Raw genomic sequence first — 20,309 nt, forward strand, 5'->3', positions numbered from 1 at the left:
TAGTTAAAGAAAGTCCACCCCTTACAGATTGCTAATTTAGTAGAATTTTTTTTTTTTTTTTCTATGGAATGGAGGGGGCAATTACTATCTTTCTTCGTCAAATTTAGAGGAAACAATTATTCTTTGTGACTATGTTTACCATGCCATAGGGACTTCAATTTCAACTTAGAACCTATGATGGACAATTGCACTTTTTTTTTATGAACTTACACAACATTACCTAATTGTGTTCCACACTTCTAAGTTCCACCTCTAAAACCACGTAACATTTTAGGTAACATTTTTTCTAAGAATATATATGTTGCCACTATGTGAATTTTTTGGTATGTACGGGCAGATATATGCTATACGATATTTAATGGCTTCATGCCAGTTTCAAAAGCTAATAAACTTAGTATGCTAACATAATTTCATAAAAATTAAATGTAGACACCGATATTATATTCAAATACAAATACCTATCAACATGATCTATTTGCCATCCACGTGCAGATCACGTCATTCAAATGTGTCCCAAAGACTTTGAGAACCATATACATTCATCTTTTTTTTCCTCCCATTTTTTTTCATGTACTTAAATTATTCTGCGATTGCGGCATTGGAGATTCTTTGTAAACAGAAAATGATATTTAAGCAATAATATGTATTATGAACGTAATGTAGATGATTTTTAAATTGCAGTATTTGTTACACGTACAGCTTTGCTAGATTTTTTGAATTTCATGTATAAATTAATAACAAATTAATTAGTGACAATTTGACATAGCTCTCTTCTTAATAACTATGTTCATATTCTTTTCAATAAATTTTGTGTGTCGTTCATGTGCAGAATACGTGCATTTTGCTAGTTCACATATATAATACACGTCCATTTACTTTTTCCCGTGCAAATAGTTGACACATTGTTTCATTTTAGATGGTTCGTTTGTCTCCTTGAGGCCTTTACAAGAGGAAGTGGGGAAGATGGATGATGTGACACATGGAGTATGCTTATTGGATACAAGGGGATGAGGATATCAAATGAGGGGCTATCTATCTATCTGTCTATCCAGTATCCACGTTGTGTGGTGCATTTACATAGACTTGTACCCAATAATATCATTCATTAAATCCACATTTGAAATAAACTCACACAACACAAAAGCAGCTGCCACAGCAACCATCAGTACACATTCCATTTTCTTCCATTTTGGAGAACAATGGCAACCAGCACTGCAATCACCCCTACTTCATCATTTGTAGGCGCTGCCATCGTCCGCAATGCGTCGATTGGGGTCTCTTCGGCACCTGTTCTTGGTAAGGTTTCAACAATACATTGGACAACTGAATTCTTGAAACTAGCTAGTAAGTTTCAGTTATGATACAAGATTACTAGTTGCGTGACCATGCATATTATACTAGTAACTGTCAATATAAGGTGTATAGTTCTGATAATTTCAGTAGAAACAAATAGAATCCTTGTCATGCAAACTTACTTATGAAGTTTGATCCGTTGTAAATCTCTCTCACGTACAAATTTTATTTCAATGTATGACAGTACGAGTTCACTAAACAGTAAACATATACGAAGAGGGTGTCCAAAATTAACGTGCAATGAGGTTATTAGAAAGATAGTTGCAATATGTGTAATGATTTACTATAAAAGGTTTATTGGGAAAAGAGAATTCATGTGGCTGACCAGTGCATAAGGGATGAAGGCAGACCTGATCAATAACTGAGTTCACTCTACAATGGAATTATGTAAGTATGTAGGCATAAATAATACCCAACTGGACATAACACAGTTGAGCGTCACTGAAGCTTCATAAAATGGAATTTATGATTGTGCTTGTTTCTGATTTTATTTTGGTGCCAAACACTCTCGCTTACATATGGTTTATTCTTTTTCGCAATATGTATTCAGGATTGCCCTCAATGGCTAGGAGGGGACGTGTAAGTTGTTCAGCAGAAAAGATGCCATCGTCAAGTGAGTCTGGACTTAGGATGGGTGCATCCTTGATCGCAGCAGCAAGTGCTGCAGCGATGTCTAGCCCAGCTTTGGCTCTGGTGGATGAGAGAATGACCACAGAAGGAACTGGACTTCCCTTCGGCTTGAGCAACAACCTCCTTGGGTGGATCCTATTTGGTGTCTTTGGACTCATTTGGACTCTTTACTTCACATACACTTCCACTCTAGAAGAGGATGAGGAGTCGGGATTGTCTCTATAAACCAAACAGCACTGGAGGAAGCAATTCAGGGTAGTCACTTGAATGTATGCTTTAGAGCTTGTGTGCTGAATTTATGTAATTGTTCCTATAACTACAATTTTTCTTTTGCTAATGTTATGCAAGTGTTTGTAGTCTAAGTTTTGTGTAAATTGTGTATATTAGATATATGTTGGCACTTGTTCATTGCACGAAATATGATACTGAAGTCTAATCCTGATCAGTAGTTAAAACACATTCTTAAAACTCTGAAAACTATGGAAGTTCACACCATTTTTTCGAAGGGTTGTAATCTAAAATGCAGATAAAAAATTCAGTGATTCAAACTAGTGAAAGAACATGAACACCAAAAAAGTTCACGGGGATGTCCTGGGCTATTCCACCGTGCATAATTAGCATCTGAGAGAAAAAGCTATGCTATCGCATTATATTTCCGTGAACTATCAACTGACAACTGTTAGACCTATATTAGCTCCAGATGTATGGCGCTGTTTATTTATTTACTTCTGGTAAAAATGGCCTGTACATCACTATGAAGGAAAAAATCGCAGGGAACGAGATAATCACTTTTCTTATATTCCAACATATAACATGATTAGAGCATCATCAACGTATTGTTATAATCCATTTCCAATGTGACAGTTGACAATTTATTTGGCAATTTTCGTCACCAACGCGCTGTCAAAACATCATTTTCATTTTAACAATTGTCAAATATGAAACCAAATTCGTCAAGAATATATAAATGACTTGCACGGGGCAAGTTGTCCTGTCCAAGAGTGGGACGGGACAAGTTTTGCCGTCCAACATTTTTTTCTTTTTTTAAATAAAAAATTCGAACGGCTCGATTTTGTACCGTTAGAATTAACAGCTATATTTAGTTCCGTTGGACTGGGCCTATATATATTGCATATTTGCTTAACTCATTTTTCACCAATTCACTTCATCTTCTTCTTTCTTCTTTTATTCTTCACCAAAATCACAAAATGTCTTCATAAAAGTCTAGAGGTATAGGAAATAGAGGTGGTAGAAATAGTGAAAACCAAAGCCAATAAAACAGCCAATATACCTATGTTCAAGGTCGTTCAAAAAATTTCACAACTGTAAAAGATGAAATTTTATGTCATAGTTGGATTTTTATTTAAGAAGATACAGTTGTTGGAATGGGCCAAAATAGACATGTTTTTTTTTTGAGAAAATTGCTGATGAAATGAACAAGTGTATGAGCTAGCTTGGTCATGTAGCGCAACCACGAACTGGTGGATCGGTTCAAGTGCGTTTTCACATCATCCAACATGCAGTAAGTTTATTTTAAGGTTATTATAATCAACAATTGAGAGTGAATGCTAGTGGTACTAATGCGGATGATACAATGTCACGAGCTCATACTATTTTCTTAACTGTTCAAAAGGAACAATTTAAATTTGAGCATTGTTATTGGATTTTAATTTTAAGTCCAAAATGGAATCATTTTTATCAAGCTAGAAGTGATAGTAGTTCAAAAAAGTAGAGAACCACTTCTAGTAGTGATGTTCGTGGTGACATCAGTGGTGGACCAACCACTAACAATATTAGAATAGCTAATATTTTGTTAGATGAAGAAAGTCAACCATCGAAGGAAGTGCCCGGATTAGAAAAATGGCCAAAGGGAAGAAAGTTTAAGAAAAGAGATGCTGATGAAGCTGCGCACCAAATAACACAAACTCTAGAGGAGGTCAGAGACAATCAACTTACAACTGCAAAATATCTACAAGAACAAACAGAGCTAAACCGACAAATGTTCCTCTCAATGAAAAAGGAAAAAGAAGACAAAATGTTGAGGCTTGAAGCACAGAAAGAACAAGATATCATGATGCTTGATCTAAGTTAGTTTAGCGGTATTCAACTGACATTTTGGGAAGCTAAGCAAGCATCTATCTATCGTAAGGGGGTTGAACAAGAACAAGGTATTTCTGCTGCTCCTTCTATTCCTAATTATCCAACCTCTTCTACTCCATACATTCCAACCCCTCCTAGTCTATACATTCCAACCCATCCTTCTCAACAGTTTGGGTCTTTTTCTTCTTCTGGATCAACAAACAGTGCTAGTCAGTCTCGTGGTAGGCGAGCACACTCTCCCAATCCATTTATGAGAGATGAAAATGAAGAATATGAAGATGATGATTTTTAGTTATAACGTTTTTAATTTTAAGTATGTTGTAACGTTTTTAATTTTAAGTATGTTGTAACATTTTTAATTTCAAGTATGTTGCAGCGTTTTTAATTTCAAGTATGTGCAAATCTTATTCAACAAATCACAATCTTATTTAAACAAAACAAACTTGATGAAAGTACACTTAACATAAAATACATAAATCACACTTATTAAAAAACACATTTAACAGAAAATTCAACTAAGACAAATCAAACTTAAACAAACTTATTTGTTGTTCCTTTGGTTGTGGCGTGCACCATAACGTGCCCAATGATGTTCAACCAGATCATTCTTCAATTGTTGATCAGTAGCTCCACAATGAATACTTTATATCATGGCTACCATGTTTTGCACAAATAGATGGTCATTACTCTGCATTTCAACTTCATGCCGCAACCGTTCATCTGAAGGTGGTTTCCACTTTGGAAGTTGTACATTACGTTCATTCTCAACAATCATGTTGTGAAGTATAATACATGTCTTTATTATACGGGATAGAGCTCCTCTGTCCCACTGACGAGCAGGCCTGCTAACAATTGCAAATCTAGCCTGTAAAACACTAAAACCACGTTCCACATCTTTACGAGCTGCTTCTTGCGCTTTTGGAAAGTTAGTATCCATGGGAGTAGCAGGAGAGATTGTTTGAATCAGTGTAGCCCATGGTCGATATATTCCACTAGCAATGTAGTAGCCCATGTTGTAAATATTGTTATTAACTCAATAAACACAAGCTGGAGCTATTCCTCTGACTAAATTATCAAATAAATGAGAATTATCTAACACATTAAGATCATTACACGATCCAGCCATTCCAAAGTATGCGTGCCAAAACTATAGCTCCTTGTCTACAACTGCTTCCAAAGTCACAGTCGCTTTTCTAGCATGGCCCAAATGAGTTCCATGCCACGCAGTTGGACAATTTTTCCATACCCAATGCATACAGTCTACACTACCCAACATACCTGACCAACCGCGTTCTTCACCTACTGCAAGCAAGCGTGTTACATCTTCTTCCATTGGGCTTCTCAGGTACTGTTCTTCAAAATAGTTGACAACTGCATTGTAGAAATGATGAAGTGATTCTCGGGCCGTACTTTCAGCTAGACATCCATAAGCAAGCATCTGTATTGCAGCTGTCCTTTTTACCAAACCCGAAACCCCAGGCAAACCAAGAGCATCACAAGAAGGCTTAAAATATGGATCAAAATTAGTGACAACTTCCAATATACTGTTAAAAAGTGATCTTCTCATACGAAACCTATGCCGAAACTTACCTGCTTTATAAGTTGGTCTAGCAGCAAAATAATCAGCCACCAATCGTTCATGCGCACCAACACAATTGCGGTTAGTGTATTCTCTACCATCAACAAATCCACCCCATTTTGGTATAGATAAAGCGTTGAAAGCTGGAATCATTGACACCACTACAACTGCGTCACTTTGCATTTGTTGAACGATTGCGGCATTTTCATCATCGTCGTAAAAAATTAGTTCACTTACTATTTCGCACCAATTGCTATTATGACTACTAGAACCCATGACAAAATATAAAAAGTTTATGACTGATGAGAGGAGATGATGAAATGAAAAAAATATATGGATGCTTCACCTGTGATTCATCTGATATATAGCATAGAAAATGGAGGGAAACGATGGGCGCAAAAATGGTTTGGCGCCATAGAAATGGAGGGAAATGATGGATGAGACAACTTTTGCCATTTATATAAAAAAATTGTTTGGATGGGACAACTTGTGCCGTGCGAAATTGAAACAAGAAACTCTTGAATTTCGCATTGGTACTTGACTCGTTTTTAACCATTTTCATCCACTAAAAACGCTGATGTGTCACAACAAAATTTAGAAATGCATTGATGATGCTCTTAGTTGGTGATATTTTGCCACTCGGCCTCACTTTGATGAGGATTGCCAAAGTTCTCTTGAGGCGGTAAGCCAGCTTCAAAGTAATATAGTTTTAAGAGAACTAGCATTAGCAAGCTTTAGACAAAGTGACGCCATCAAAGAAACCAAATGATTCCCCTTCAAGGGAAAATAAATGTTCATTGCTTGTATTTGTTGTTACATTGGTATATACATTGAAACAAAGAAAAAAACAAAGGAACATACTACTTCATAGTTCAGAGCACATGCTCCTCCAAATGCAAACTAGAAATCCCCAATTCCTTCTGTGAAGATACCCCTACACCCACCAAGAAATGGGGCCTAAACTATCGAAGTCAATTGACGCCTGCTATGAGGGAGTGATGTCCTCTTTCAGAAACATCAGGCTCGTGTCCAACATAAGTAGGAATATTCCACTGACCTCATGTCCTCGTCTTCCAAGATCGCTTCATAAGCAACTCGCCTCATGTAGGTGCTCTACTTCAGCTCGTACTACAAGCAATGATATCATCACCCGATCTAAGATGTTCGCCCTACCAGCTCGCTCCAGAAGAGCGCAGGTTGCATGGACGAGCTCACACATAATGTTCCTTATAATGACATCATCCTTCTTCTAGATGCAATCATTACCAAAGCCATACTTGCACATTCCAATACTGCAAAACACGAACCACTGTAACCACTCCCCATAATTACAAAATTCCTACCAATACCATACATACACTCCTTCTCAATCTCAACCATACATTTGTGCTTGTCAATACACGTGTTGAATGGATCTCCACGTTCATCAGCTATAAATACCCCCTACATGAACTATGTCAGACCTGATTCTACTCTTCCCCCAGAAGTGAGAGATAGATACGTAGGCAGTTCGCTCAACAACAAACTCGGTCTTTCTAATATTCAAACCCATTATCCTTTTCATCACTTTTGTAGGGTAAATCTAAATCACACATTTACATTGGCGTCGTCTGTGGTCTCGATTTCTTGAGAAACCACTTTACATAAACAAAAATCCTCAAGCCTACGAAGTATGGCAAGCCTCGAAGCTCAAATCCAAAGCTTAGTAGGTCAACTAGGTACCATGAATGAGCACATCACCCTACTCATGCAGGAGAATGTTGCTTTGAAAGCACAAGTGGACGCACAAAATCCACCTGGTGCTATAACAGAGGACGGTATCAACGAAGTTAATCAGTAGATTAACGAGCTGTCACAAAGAATAAATCAGAGCACAGTCAAGAAGGATGCCACCCAGATCATTCAGAAGATGCTAAAGACATACCAGGCATCCCCTTTCATTGCTGAGGTGCTCAGTAAACCTTCCCCTCTGGATTTCGTCCAACCAAACTTTGCAATGTACGATGGCAGCACGTGTCCCGATCAACACGTGGCTCGTTATATTCAAAGCCTTGCACTCTATAGTTCCCAGGAGTTCGATCATCTCCACTACCGTCTGTTTCCGGCCAGCCTGAAAGATGGCACTCTCGATTGGTTCTTTTCACTCGAGCTAGACTCGATAAAGAACTTCGAGAATCTCACAGATCTATTCGCTAGCCAGTACGTCCACAACAGGCGTAAAAAAGCAAATCTAGATTCACTTTTCCAGCTCTCACTAGGCGAAGATGAAACCGAACTACTTTGTATGGAGAGCGACCTCAAAGAGTCATTTGCCACATTGGCATTTTCCAACGATTATCATGTGGGCAACACAACGCTCTCCAGATCGCTCTTGAAAGAACGTCCAGAAACATTGTCTAAGATGTACACTCGAGTTGACAAGTATATCAAATTGCAAGAAGGCCTGAAACGACAAGGCCTTCCCGAAGAACAAGAGGTGGCAGCAATTTCTGATGATGCCCCACCTACAAAGAAATGACCTAGAAAACAAGGACAGAAGGCTGGAAACTAAACAAGCAACAGCGGCGAGTTTGCTGTACTCACCTGATCTCCCAGTTAAATATTGGAGAAGATCAAGAAAGCTGCATATTACCGACTAGAGGTGCGGCAACCTGAAGATCGACCAGGAAAGCCATACTGTGCCTTTCATAGAGCCAAGTGTCACAACACCGACGAGTGCTGGGGGCTCAAGCACTACCTCCAGGACCTCGTCGAGTTGGGACATATCAAGCATTATACCAACATTGCGGATGATGACCTACGCCATAAACTCATGGCCCGTAGAGAACGTAGTAGATCTCCATTTCGCCATAATCACCACGATGTCCAAGCTCGCTCTCGTAGCAGAGGGCGTCCCAATGATCGACCCCATCATGAACGCCGTCAGCACTCGTCAGATAGAGATAACAACAGGACAATTAACATGATCATGTTCCAAGATGATTCCGTTACATCCTCTAGAGAAAAAAAGGAGGCGTGTATGCGCTCTCCAAGAAGTCTACCAGTTCTCTTCACAGGCTGCAACTGCCCCGCGCAGTTCAGGTCGCAATTCAAGCGACATAACTTTCACGGAGGCCGACCTTGTAACGCATGTATTTAGTTATTTATTAATTAATTTATTTTTTATTTAAAATTTGTTGGATTGGATTTGGGATATGTGGGCCTGATTTCTGGGATCGAATCTATGTTGGGCTTAGGTTTTAAACCCAGGTATATATTCATATTTTTCTAGAGAATAGGGTTTTTTGGATAAAAATAAAAATAAAATGGAGGCGGCTCGCTTGCTAGAGAGTTGGAGCAACGATTCAGACTATGAGGGATTCGTGGAGCTTTTAATTAAAGTGAGTAGTTAGTTTTTCTATTTAAGGTGTATACAGAAATAAGTTTACTGTCCAATGTCTCTGCTCACTTTTGCTGCTCACCTTCTTTCATTATTTTTTGGTCTATCGTAGGTGTTAAATATTAGTATGTCGATTTGTTTAATAATTATTGAAACTCTGAAACTTGTTAATTATTGAAAACTGTCGGAACTGGGAAACTCTGAAATCGACATTGAACTATCGAAGCTTGATTGGGCCCGTTAATGGCGTTATGAGCCAAAGATAAAGGAATCATTTTGCCTTTTTGTTTGAACTCATTTTTTTTTTGTGGTTTTGAATCTGTTGGTTGATGTCGGGGGTTAAGGGTTGATGTTGGGCTAATTTAGTGCTAGTGGGGGGCGGGGGTGTTGTTGAAGCTTGGAAAAAGCTTGAACAGGTGTTAATGGCGTCGCCAAGCCAAAAGAATGAAATCCTCCTGATTGATTTGTTTGAACTCTTTTTTTATTGTGATGTTAAATAATTGGTTGGTTATTAGTTGTTGAGGTTTGATTGGGTGCTGGACAGTAGGGCGGATTGAAGCTTTGAGTCTGGCATTAATGGCGGCGCGAATCCAGATCTAGATTTGATGAAGGATATTGATTTAATGAAGTGAGGTTTTCGCTTTTGTTAAAGTAGTTGGGGTTTTTCCCCTAATCATTTTCGGTTAGGTTTGGAGTTTAGTGGTTGTCGGACGTGAGTTGATCCGGTGGTGGCTGCTGGTGGTGGGAGCTGAGGGAGACGACCTGTTGATGTGGTTGGGCTTGGGCTTAGGCCAAAGCCAATGGGTTTTGTTTTGTTTGGGCTTGGGCCGAAACTTAGTTTTGTTTCTTTGGGGCCAGTTTCTATTTTTTGTTTGGGCTGGACCACATTAGTTGTTTTGGGCCAGTTTCTATTTCTTTTGATTTGGGCCAAACTAATTAGTGTGTTGGGCTAGTTTCTATTTTTGGTTTGGGCCAATTTCTATTTTTGTTTTGGGTCGACCCATTTGACTTAAAATGGGTCAAGGTGAGTCTTTAAATGTTTAGACTCTTGGATTTTGGTTTTGGGCTTTGATTGTGGACTTTTGAATGCTTAATTGTGTTACATTTTACATTATAAATTGTATGGACAAATCAAATGTTAAAATGGTGCAGAAGCCTATACAAATTGGTTTGTCATTATCTAAGAAAGATTTGACGTTGATATTGTGCAATTTTTGACACATGACGATATATAAATCTTAAGAGACATAATATTCCTAAAACGCTATAAAAATGTTATGCGGTACGTTTGGAGAAATTGTGACATTATGTGGTATGTGAAAAAAGTTGTTATGAGATGTATTGAGATAATTCTAAATATATTTGGCTTAGTGCAATAATGTATTTGACATGCATGTGATAAAGTGAAATGGTTATGAGATATAAATGTATAACACCTGAATAAATTATGTAACGAAAATCCTGGAACCTAGCTACCACAACTTATGTGATTGGCCCATGTGAAGGGCGTATGTGATTTGATTGGCCCTCCTGGCGTTTCAGTGAATCTGAAGGTCCCTCCTGGCGTTTTAGTGAATCTGAATGGCCCTTCTGGCATTTCAGTAAATCTGAATGGCCCTTCTGGCGTAGCCGAATAGTGGCTTGATTATTCCGTTCGCAAAATTAGAAAGAGACGCGCGATATTTTATGCCGAATAGTGGCAATACTCACATAATAGCTTTCATGTGAGGGTTACCTGGTATAGGATATCCCGCTTAGGGTAGCTACACACGGAGTGGTTTATTATGTGAGGGGACGCATGTGGATGTACATGTTCGGCGTTGGGAAGTGATTGTGGTAGCCAGGGAAACTAGGTAAAACATAGAGACGACGTGATTCTAGAGACACTTGAAGAAACTCCAAACAATAATTGTAATAATATAACAAAGTGTACGTTAAAGCTCTAATAAATGATTTATTATAAGTTATGTTGCATTCACAATGGTTTTGCAGAAGGGTGGGTTGAATTGATTATTCATGCAGGTGTGACCCACTCTGTGATTAGGCTTACACCAGTGTAAGTATAGAGTGAGTTTTAGTTTTGTTATGTTATTATTAGATACAGTTGACTTAGTACGGTTCGAAACTAAGGCACCTCAGTGGAGGAACTACTTGCCTTAATTATTATAAGTTAGAATGTCGTATTAGTCGTTAGAAGTTAAGGCGCCTCGGTGGAGGAACTAACTGCCTTATGGATTATGTATATATATGTATAAGTATATGTTGTATTTTAGGGCTACTCACACCAGCATTGTTTATAATGTTGACCCAATTTGCATGTTTGCTTATCGGGTGTGTTCATTAAATGAACATAGTTGATAAGTCTTGACAGGATTAGTGTTGAAGAAGGTTGGTTGCTGCTTGTGGTTTGCATTAGCGTCGCATTCAGGATATGTTTTGTTTTCTATTGAGGTGTAATAGATTTTCAGTTGATACAATGTTTTTGTATTTTCAGTTGTAATTACAATTAAAGAGTTGTTGAAAGAAAATTTGTAATTTAATCATATTTGTGAATTTTTGTAATGAAGAGGACTTTTGTTTATTAAATTTTTTTATTGGTTTCAAGTTATTAGTATAATAAAATAGATGATGGGTTTTTGGAAGTTGAGAGTACATCACACCTCAAAAATCGAAGAGTCGGGAACAAATATTGTTTTTCCAATTTTGTCAAAATTCGGGGTGTGACAGTTTGGTATCAGAGCATTTGGTTAGCTTAGACTTAGGTGAGTCTAAGTGATTCTCGGATCGTAGTTTATGGGTAGTGTTTAAAAAGTATTATTTTCAAAACTATTTCCACTAGTCGTTTTACTTTTACAAAGAAAAAAAAATACATAAATAAAGCGAGTCAATATTTTTCTTGATTTGATTGTATGTGTAATGTGTATATTTATATTAGTTACTTATGGAGTGGATATGAAATGATTTTTATTTTCCTTATCATATGAGGAGTAGTTACATTTGTCGTATGTTAATTATTAATAGATTTGATCCAAATGATGTGTGCTGCTATAGTGTTGTTTTATTGTTGGTGATCATTTTTACATGGAGTATGGATTAAGTATGACAACCTGCCTGTGAACTTTGTATTTGAGTGTTATGTTATTATTGAAGAAACAATAAGATATTTTAATCTATATTGAATAGGCTGCATTAACTGATGACTTTATAACGTATTAAGTGAGGAACTCATTGCCTAGGTGTTGGAGGAACTATCTCGCCTCACTCGTACACTTTAATGGATGAATAATGTTTTAAAGTATAAGAGATTAATTTGTTAGATGTGATTAGTTAGAAATAGAAAGAAAAATAAATAAAATATACGTGTATTTCTTTTGAGATGTGTATACTTGCGTATACACGCTTTCTTATATTATCGTATATAGATGAGCTATTACCGTGCGTATATGACGATAATATTGTTTCACCAATATATAAGACATGCATGTGTAGGTTGTTTTCTTAATGTCATGTTATTAATGATTAATTAAAATAATTATGATAATTGTTAGTCTTAAAATATATTGGGATTTCTGTAGAGGATGCCTTAATAAAATGATGATCTTATTTTAACAACAAACGGATTTTTATTTTTGTCTTATAAGTGTTTCGTGCCTATAAATTATGACATGATTGATTAGTATTGTTAAATTAGTCTCACAGTGATTTTTGCATCTTCAAGTATTCTTAAACATATACCTTGATTTATTGTTCATAAATATTATATTGAGAATATAACTTGTTGTGGGTGATATATTAGAAGTGGGTTTATATTATCCTAAATTTTTTCAATTCGTATTATACGGTAGCAAGTATTATTTTAATTGTCATTGTATATTGAGATTTATTTTTGAACATTTTTATTATTTAAAATAATTAGTAATAATAGTAATAACAATGAACGTCGAGTATTTATTCTTAATTGTTTTGCTTCAGTCTATATAATTTTGATGGATGGATAAGAAAAATTATTTTTGAATACGTGTTATATTTGATCTAGTTGCATTCCTGAATTAGGATTCGATGGTTGTTTACATGTTCATGATTTATATAGCTTTAAATGATTCATTTTTGCTTTGCTGAAATGAGAATATTATATGTTTGATTGTTTATCTTCCTCTCATGTTGATGGATTATAGTTGCATGAAGTTGAGTTAGAGTTCTTTAATATTTTGTTTGATAATGCAAAGAAATAACATTTGTAAATACAATAAAATAAAAGGGTTTATGATAGCATGACTAAAGTAAATATAAAGTTTTATTGTTTGAGGTTGTTACTATCATGTGACATTTTTAATAAATTTCACATGCATAATAATTAGTGTAATTTATCCGTTCTCTATAACTGTTGTCAACTACTACAAGAAAAAAGACTTCATATCACTGTTAAAAACAGTGATAAAATGTCTTTTGTCACTGTTTTTTTTTTTTTTTTTCCCAAAACCGTGACGGAGTGAGAGTCATTTATTTTTTTCCCAAAACCGTCACAAATAGTTTTTCAGGAGAAGCTTGCCTACCGAAAAAGAACAGTGACAAAAACTTAAAAACAGTCACCATAAAACTAGTCTTTTGTGACGTTCCTGGTAAAACAGTAATAAATTATAATCAAAACAATGACAAAAGGTAATGTTTTGAGTACAGTTCAGTTAAAACTGTGACAAAAAATAAATAAATCTAAAAAAAAAAGAATCAAAATATGATTTTAAGCTGCGCTGTAAACTAGTAAATAAACCACGTGGTATAAATTGTCCAAAAAACGAAGAATATATACATATTTTAGAAATCACTCATCCGAAACAGCATTTCAATTATAACATCCCAATCCATTGCAAAAAGACATCCAAAATTTTGGATAGTCCAAAATGTATTCCATAAAATCAAAATTTAACATCCCAATCCCAAGTTCGCATATCCACACGTTTATCATCTTGAGTGTTGTCGGCACTACTATCTTGGAGAAGTGAACACACTTGATTCGAACTTGACCTAATATCAGAAGAGGTGCGGGTCTTCATAAGGGAAAGTTTCTTCGTCTGAAAATTTAATAAAAAAAAAAGAACGTTAGTTTGTATGGTGCTAAAATATATATAAGACTGATAAAATAAAGAAACGGAAGTCTTTTGGATGAATTTCTTCTAAGATTACCAAAATCGATATTCTACCACTTTTTTTTGCACAAGTAGCACCCAACCCTTTCCTTTTCTCCTGGAAGATAACAAGAACTTAACGGATAGAACAATAAAATTGGACCATAAACAAGTAGCAACATGAATATTTGCAATAATATTTAATCACTATGACTAGAAGAAATTTTTTCTTTGTAGAATAATATAAAAGGATAAGGAGTTACCATCCTCTGCAACAAAACAAGGCGGTAGCTAAGTGGCATTGATTTCCTCAAAAAACAGTATAACGCTCAACAAGCGATTTTTCTAGGAAAGATTGCATGTAAATCTGTGCTCGGGTTTCTCATTTCAATTACTGGAAGAAAAAGAAAAACAGTATCAACAACTTTTTTATTTACTCCTCTATGATGTACAAAGCTCAATTTGAAGTCTGAATAACCATCAAGAAAGCCTTGTTGCTGAAAATCCCAACTTCCATCCAATTTAGTAAGTATACAAAGAAAAATAAGAAATCACTTCAGTAAGTAGACTCCACTAATCAAGTACCCATCAGCCTTAAAAGTCCAAATAAGTAATTGAAATTACAAGATACCAAGAACCAGCGGGTTGTAACTAAAGATGAACTGATCAATACACTATAAAGAGAGAAAAACATCATTGAATAATTCGCTCCAACAGGTTAATTACAGATATGTACTTGAGATTCTTCTTAAAACCTTATGAGATTAGAGCAAGTTCCACTATATAGACTAAACAACAACAAACAATTCGAAAGGACTAAGAAAAATGTTAGAAAATAAACCTTCGATAAGTCAATGCAAGCAATGTGATAGACTACCAACTTCCACTTTGAAGCCTTATCCCCTTGAACATATTACGAAAAACTATTAGAATAATTCTCTTCTCCATTAAGTTTTCTGTCAGCAATTCAATTAAACACAAAAATAGTATATGGAGATTAAAATGTTGAATTTTCAAAAGCCAAAGGATATAAATGCATAGAGAATAACATTGTATCAACCATACTATCCGCTAACAGTACAAACAAATAATGACCACTAAACATCAAGGTGCTCACATCCGAAAGGAAATGTAAAGAAAGAAAAGATACAACTCTTGCTTAAGCAGCACCAGTACAAGGCTCACACTAACATTAGCTTATACAAACATACTCATTGTTCCAATATGGAATGTAAGATTTTCCATTCACGAATATAAACTTAATCTTGAATAAAAATCATCTTAAGGAACATCAATTAAAATTATCTGGAGGAACATGTGACATCCTACTTTGGAGCACACTACTCATGGGATGCACTTGGTGACTCAATAGCACGAGTCCTCATAAAAACGCCAGCTACAAATCTCACAAGCTGCAATACAATATATGAAATACAAAACAATTTTGGAAGCCCTTTCTTTTTAATAAAAATAAATAAGTATGTAAAACGACTAAACATCATTGGCATCTAGAGATGTCATTCACAAAAGTTAAGAAGTTTTAGTATGCAAAAAAACTTGTAAGCAGCTTTGGTCCAAAATTACAAGTTACACAAAATATACAAGCATAAAAAAATGGAATACTACATTAGTCCCGATTAGTTACAAGAGATGTACAAGAACACAAGATCTACACTTAAAGTGTAATCACGCTAAACCGATACAACCAATCAAGTAAAGTAGTCCGAGTCTGCAACTGACTTGTCTAGTGGAGGGTCCTCAAGTTGCGTATCAGGATAATGCTCAAAACTAGCATCTAAATATGGATCTGAAAAAAATAATTGATACAGTAGGGTGAGCAAACAACAATGCTCAGTAGGTGGCTCACACTACCCCTAAACTGCCACCACAGCTAAAAAGAAATGATATAAAAAAAGATAACTAAACAAAAAAAAAAAAAAATGAATCTATACGATAAATTACATATACCCAAAGACACGTAGCATTGAAATATATAATAGTAAGGATAAATGGAATTCTGCGATAACAATATCAAGGTAACATAAATAAGCCAATACCATACTTAAGTAATGAAACACATAACCCTATGCAATAATTGTATATCCTTTGTACCGTTTCTATTTATCGAAAACCTTTTACTCCATTCACCTACATTTTCCAAGGAACCAAACTAACAACCAAATGCACCACTAGGTAAGTCCCTAATCATATTAAAACCTATCCAGTAACCGCGTGTTGTCAACTAACGGCCGACCCAACACTGATACCAACCAAATTAGAGTTATATGTGTTGTCAACTAACAGGCGACCCATCAACTGAACTATAAAGCCACATCCAACACTAATGTTCATTTCCAACAGATTATAAAACCATGGGGACTACGACCTAGTGTGCCACACAAGTCAAGACCCTTTGTCTCGACATTCACCAATCAATAATACAACTACCAACAATAATAAACCAAATTATAACACCTGTGAATTCAAGTTTCAAACCTGATTCAAGTCATTCTACTTGGAATGTGAAATGCAACAGTGAAAATGGTTCGACAAACGGAGCTATAACGAGAAAGTTATGACCAAAACAATATACGTTCTAATTAACCCAATCAACAATTCCGAAAATTCTTGCTGAAGTATTGCAATTTCAGAACTGAAGACTTGTTGCAGTCCAAGTTGTGTGGTTAAATGCATAATAAGAAAACATAAGTAAGCTACTACAATCAATGAAAATGGATTTACATCATTCTAAACAAGTACTGTGTGCATTAGTTCAAAATGCGTCATAAACCTTGCTTGTGAAACTATGGGTTAACTTGTACCAAAAATCAGCACTTAACAAACTACAATTCAATTCTATCGCAACTAGAACATAAATCAATTATTGAGTAAAGTCTCTAGCAAGCTCCTAACATGGTGGGAATAAAGGGGGAGGAAGACACCTACCTCAAACCTTGAGCAACCCAAGCTATAAAGAACTAAAGACTCCAATCTTCAAGAGTGAATGCTCCCAAATGCCATTCCCCACAAAAGTTTCAAACCAAACTATTTTGAGTTTCCAATTGATTGTTAAGAGTTTTAATAGGGGGTGAGAACGATTAGAGGATGAGTTTCCAGCAGCAAAATGCCCATATACTTGTGTGAAGAACCAAACTAATATAGCACACAAGAAAACTCTGCCAAGGATTTTCAACTACTCATGAGAAAGTGAAATTTTAAATCTTCAAAGACCAAGTGTTTTCACGAATTTGGTAGCTAGAAGTGGAAATTTCATATCTGAAATTTTATGAGGAACAGTGAGAAGGAGAAGAAAGGGTTCTCTTCTCTGAGTTGGTCTTAGATATGCATGGATAGGGAAAGGCCGGGTTATGGTGACATGTGTCCTATTCACTACATTTGTCAAAAGAAAGGAAAAAAATGCGTACTCATTAATTTAATTAATAAACACCTAACTAACTTAAAACAAGTGCAACTCTATTTACTAAAAGAAAAAAAAAAGAAATGGCACACCAAACACAAATGTCAAAATGAGGTTACTACAGAACATGAATTAAAGCATATATTCAAATCATTCAAAAGCTAAAATCCGTGTAGACAAACCAAAAGACAAAAAAGAAGAGCAAAAATTGCAACAAACCAGACCAAGCGAGACGACACCTTAACGCCTCAAATTAAATCAGTTCTTGTATCTGCCTAGGAAATCCAAAACAAATTAACAAACTATCGACAATTCTCGTTCTGATCTGCACCGGGGGTTGCTTCGGTAAGTTACAGGGGTGGTCAGTAGGTAGTTTCGATTCTAGCTCCTAGCTCTAGAGAAGCCAACTTCAATCACAAAGATTTCACTACACTACTTATTTTTATTTTCCTACGACAAACATTCCTCTTTTCTACTTCTGACTCTCGCATGGATAGAGATGGAGGTCGGGATTCCCTTCCTCAGAGGGTGAAAAAACCCGAATCACCAGTCCCTGGCTTTCATTTACATAACACAATTACACCACTAAAGAAAAGGGACAGAGGCCTTCTACGAAAGACCGAGATAGAACTCCAAGCCCAAAACCATCAGCGAAGAGGCTTAGAAGAATTGACCGACAAGAGTGCTACATGGACTACTCGCAAGACCACTTCTTTCCTTTCTCACTTTGATTGAAAAGCGAAGTGAAGTTCATGGGATAGTACAACATAATCAACAACAAATAATCATATTGAATTGAAGGAATTGAAACCTGAACCACGGCTGGAGTCTCGATCTTTGCTAGCTTCTCCATTGTTCCAATCTCAACTCCCAGTCCTCTGTTTCTTCTTCTTCTCCTTAAAAAAAAACAACCTAACTTTCAAATTCTACTTTGCGCCCACCAACCAAATGTCTTCAATATTTGATTTTTACTTTACTACAAAGAAATCAAAGGATTCGGCACAAGATACGACTTACCAGATCTAAATATGATGATGGTATTTCTATGATTCAAGAGAAGAAAAAAAATGGATCTAATTGACAGAGTTTTAGTTTCTGGTAGGCTTTCAACCAACTTAGAGGTGAGCGAGTATTTTTAACTTTTTGAGTAAGTGGTCGATCATGGGCTCGGGTAGTTGGAATTGGGATTAGAGAAACCAACATACAGAACAACACTTGTTACTATTTTCTTAAAACAGTGTCAAATAGTGGCATGGGTATATTGTTGTGCCTGGGCGCAAATACTAAAACGATAGTTGTCACGTTTTCCACTGAGCAAGTTCTCCACACATATACGCCTTTTTTAGAAAAAAAAACCATTTGTGACCGTTTCGAAAACACACGTCACCAAAAACTTTTTAAAACAGACACAAAAACCTTTTTTTGCCATTTGTGGCCGTTTCGAATAGAACAGTCATAAATAACATTTTAAAACAGTCACAAAAACCCTTTTTTGTACTAGTATAATTAATTTTATTCTTGTGTGATTAAAATGTGTTAGTGTGTTGAAGTTTTCTTACACTTTTAGTCTCATGGTTTATCATAATTAGTTGTCAGGGATGAAACTATAAATTATGTGTTTTGTTGTTTAAAATTTTCTTATGAAATACGTAGTATGTCCGTTGCTTAGATTGTCATCCATGATAAGAAGAGAAACTTGATTTGTTTGTTTAGTAAGAAAAAAAAATAGTTTACTAGTAAAAGAAAATAAATTTTGATATATGCATGAGAAGAAATTGATGTAAAATTGGATATATAAGAGTGTTTTAATGCATTATTGACGACGATACATTAGTGTTTAGAGTAGTGAACGTTATTGATTCATTTGATTGTTTGTATTTTTAATTAGATGTTTCCCTTTCGATTTGACTCATATGATACAGGAGTACGCTTAATTAAAATGTTTGAGATTTTTTTGTAGTTTCCATGACATGAGTGATTTTTGTTTTAAGTGTATTAGGGTACTAATTTTCTTTGGTGCATGATAATGAAAGACTCCCTAATGTTTTATACATGGATAAACTTACTCCGATCCATATTATTGATTAGTTTAAGTAGAATATTATTTTTTGTAAAGGTTGCTACGTGTCAAGAAACTGCATGCTAATGAGAAACGATATACTTGTCTTGTGTTTAAGTGAAAGTAGTAATAATTTATTTTAATATAGACAGTTAAACTATAATAGATTTTGTAGTGGCATGAAGACATATATTCTAGAATTATTTAAAAATAATTAATGTCAACGTTATCTTGCTTAAGTTTAATCTATGTACATTCTTGTGTAGGTTATAAGTTAATAACTATCATTACTTGTTCGTATAGCTTACCTTGCTTCCGAATCTCGGGACGAGATTCTTTTGAGATGTGTATAACTGTAATGTCCGTATTTGTAATATGTACTTAGTTATTTATTAATTAATTAATTTTTTATTTAAAATTTGTTGGATTGGATTTGGGATATGTGGGCCTGATTTCTGGGCCCGAGTCTGTGTTAGGCTTAGGTTTCAAACCCAGGTATATATTCATATTTTTCCAGAGAATAGGGTTTTTTGGATAAAAATAAAATAAAATAGAGGCAGCTTGTTTGCTAGAGAGTTTGAGCGCAACGATTCAGACTATGAGGGATTCGTGGAGCTTTTAATAAAAATGAGTAGTTAGTTTTCTATTTAACGTGTATACAGAAATAA

General features: G+C 35.6%; 2 protein-coding genes and 1 long non-coding RNA gene across 7 annotated transcripts; 1 reads left to right on the top strand and 2 right to left on the bottom strand.

Annotated features, from left to right (window-relative positions):
- The first annotated feature begins 915 nt into the window (after positions 1-915).
- On the top strand, positions 916-2,345 carry PSBW (photosystem II reaction center W). The gene is made up of 2 exons (XM_086590332.1): positions 916-1,296; positions 1,904-2,345. The coding sequence occupies exons 1-2, from the start codon at positions 1,200-1,202 to the stop codon at positions 2,206-2,208; spliced, it is 402 nt and encodes a 133-aa protein (XP_086446458.1). The 5' UTR covers positions 916-1,199; the 3' UTR covers positions 2,209-2,345.
- Positions 2,346-5,230: 2,885 nt separating this feature from the next.
- On the bottom strand, positions 5,231-5,938 carry LOC147518521 (uncharacterized). The gene has a single exon (XM_086593941.1). It carries the CDS (start codon positions 5,936-5,938, stop codon positions 5,231-5,233), a length of 708 nt encoding a protein of 235 aa, XP_086450067.1.
- A 7,880-nt stretch (positions 5,939-13,818) lies between these two features.
- On the bottom strand, positions 13,819-18,799 carry LOC147518522 (uncharacterized). 5 transcript variants are annotated; one of them, XR_015211817.1, is made up of 7 exons: positions 18,600-18,799; positions 18,394-18,478; positions 15,905-15,971; positions 15,006-15,120; positions 14,428-14,558; positions 14,223-14,282; positions 13,819-14,110 (listed from the first exon to the last, which is right to left on the bottom strand). It is a non-coding gene; the product is annotated as an uncharacterized LOC147518522 (long non-coding RNA). The 5 variants fall into 5 exon arrangements; XR_015211816.1 differs by having other exon boundaries at positions 15,006-15,067; positions 18,600-18,797; XR_015211818.1 differs by lacking the exon at positions 15,905-15,971 and having other exon boundaries at positions 18,600-18,797.
- Between the last annotated feature and the right edge of the window lie 1,510 nt (positions 18,800-20,309).

This window comes from Coptis chinensis, chromosome 2 (genome assembly GCF_015680905.1).
Source record: "Coptis chinensis isolate HL-2020 chromosome 2, ASM1568090v1, whole genome shotgun sequence".
Classification (NCBI taxonomy): Eukaryota; Viridiplantae; Streptophyta; class Magnoliopsida; order Ranunculales; family Ranunculaceae; genus Coptis; species Coptis chinensis.

What these genes read in the sequence shown, in the direction of transcription:
- PSBW (XM_086590332.1), top strand. Translation starts at nt 1,200, where the DNA reads ATGGCAACCAGCACTGCAATCACCCCTACTTCATCATTTGTAGGCGCT. An exon ending in CTCTTCGGCACCTGTTCTTG is followed by an intron (nt 1,297 to 1,903) that starts GTAAGGTTTCAA and finishes ATATGTATTCAG; the next exon opens with GATTGCCCTCAATGGCTAGG.
- LOC147518521 (XM_086593941.1), bottom strand. Translation starts at nt 5,938, where the DNA reads ATGGGTTCTAGTAGTCATAATAGCAATTGGTGCGAAATAGTAAGTGAA.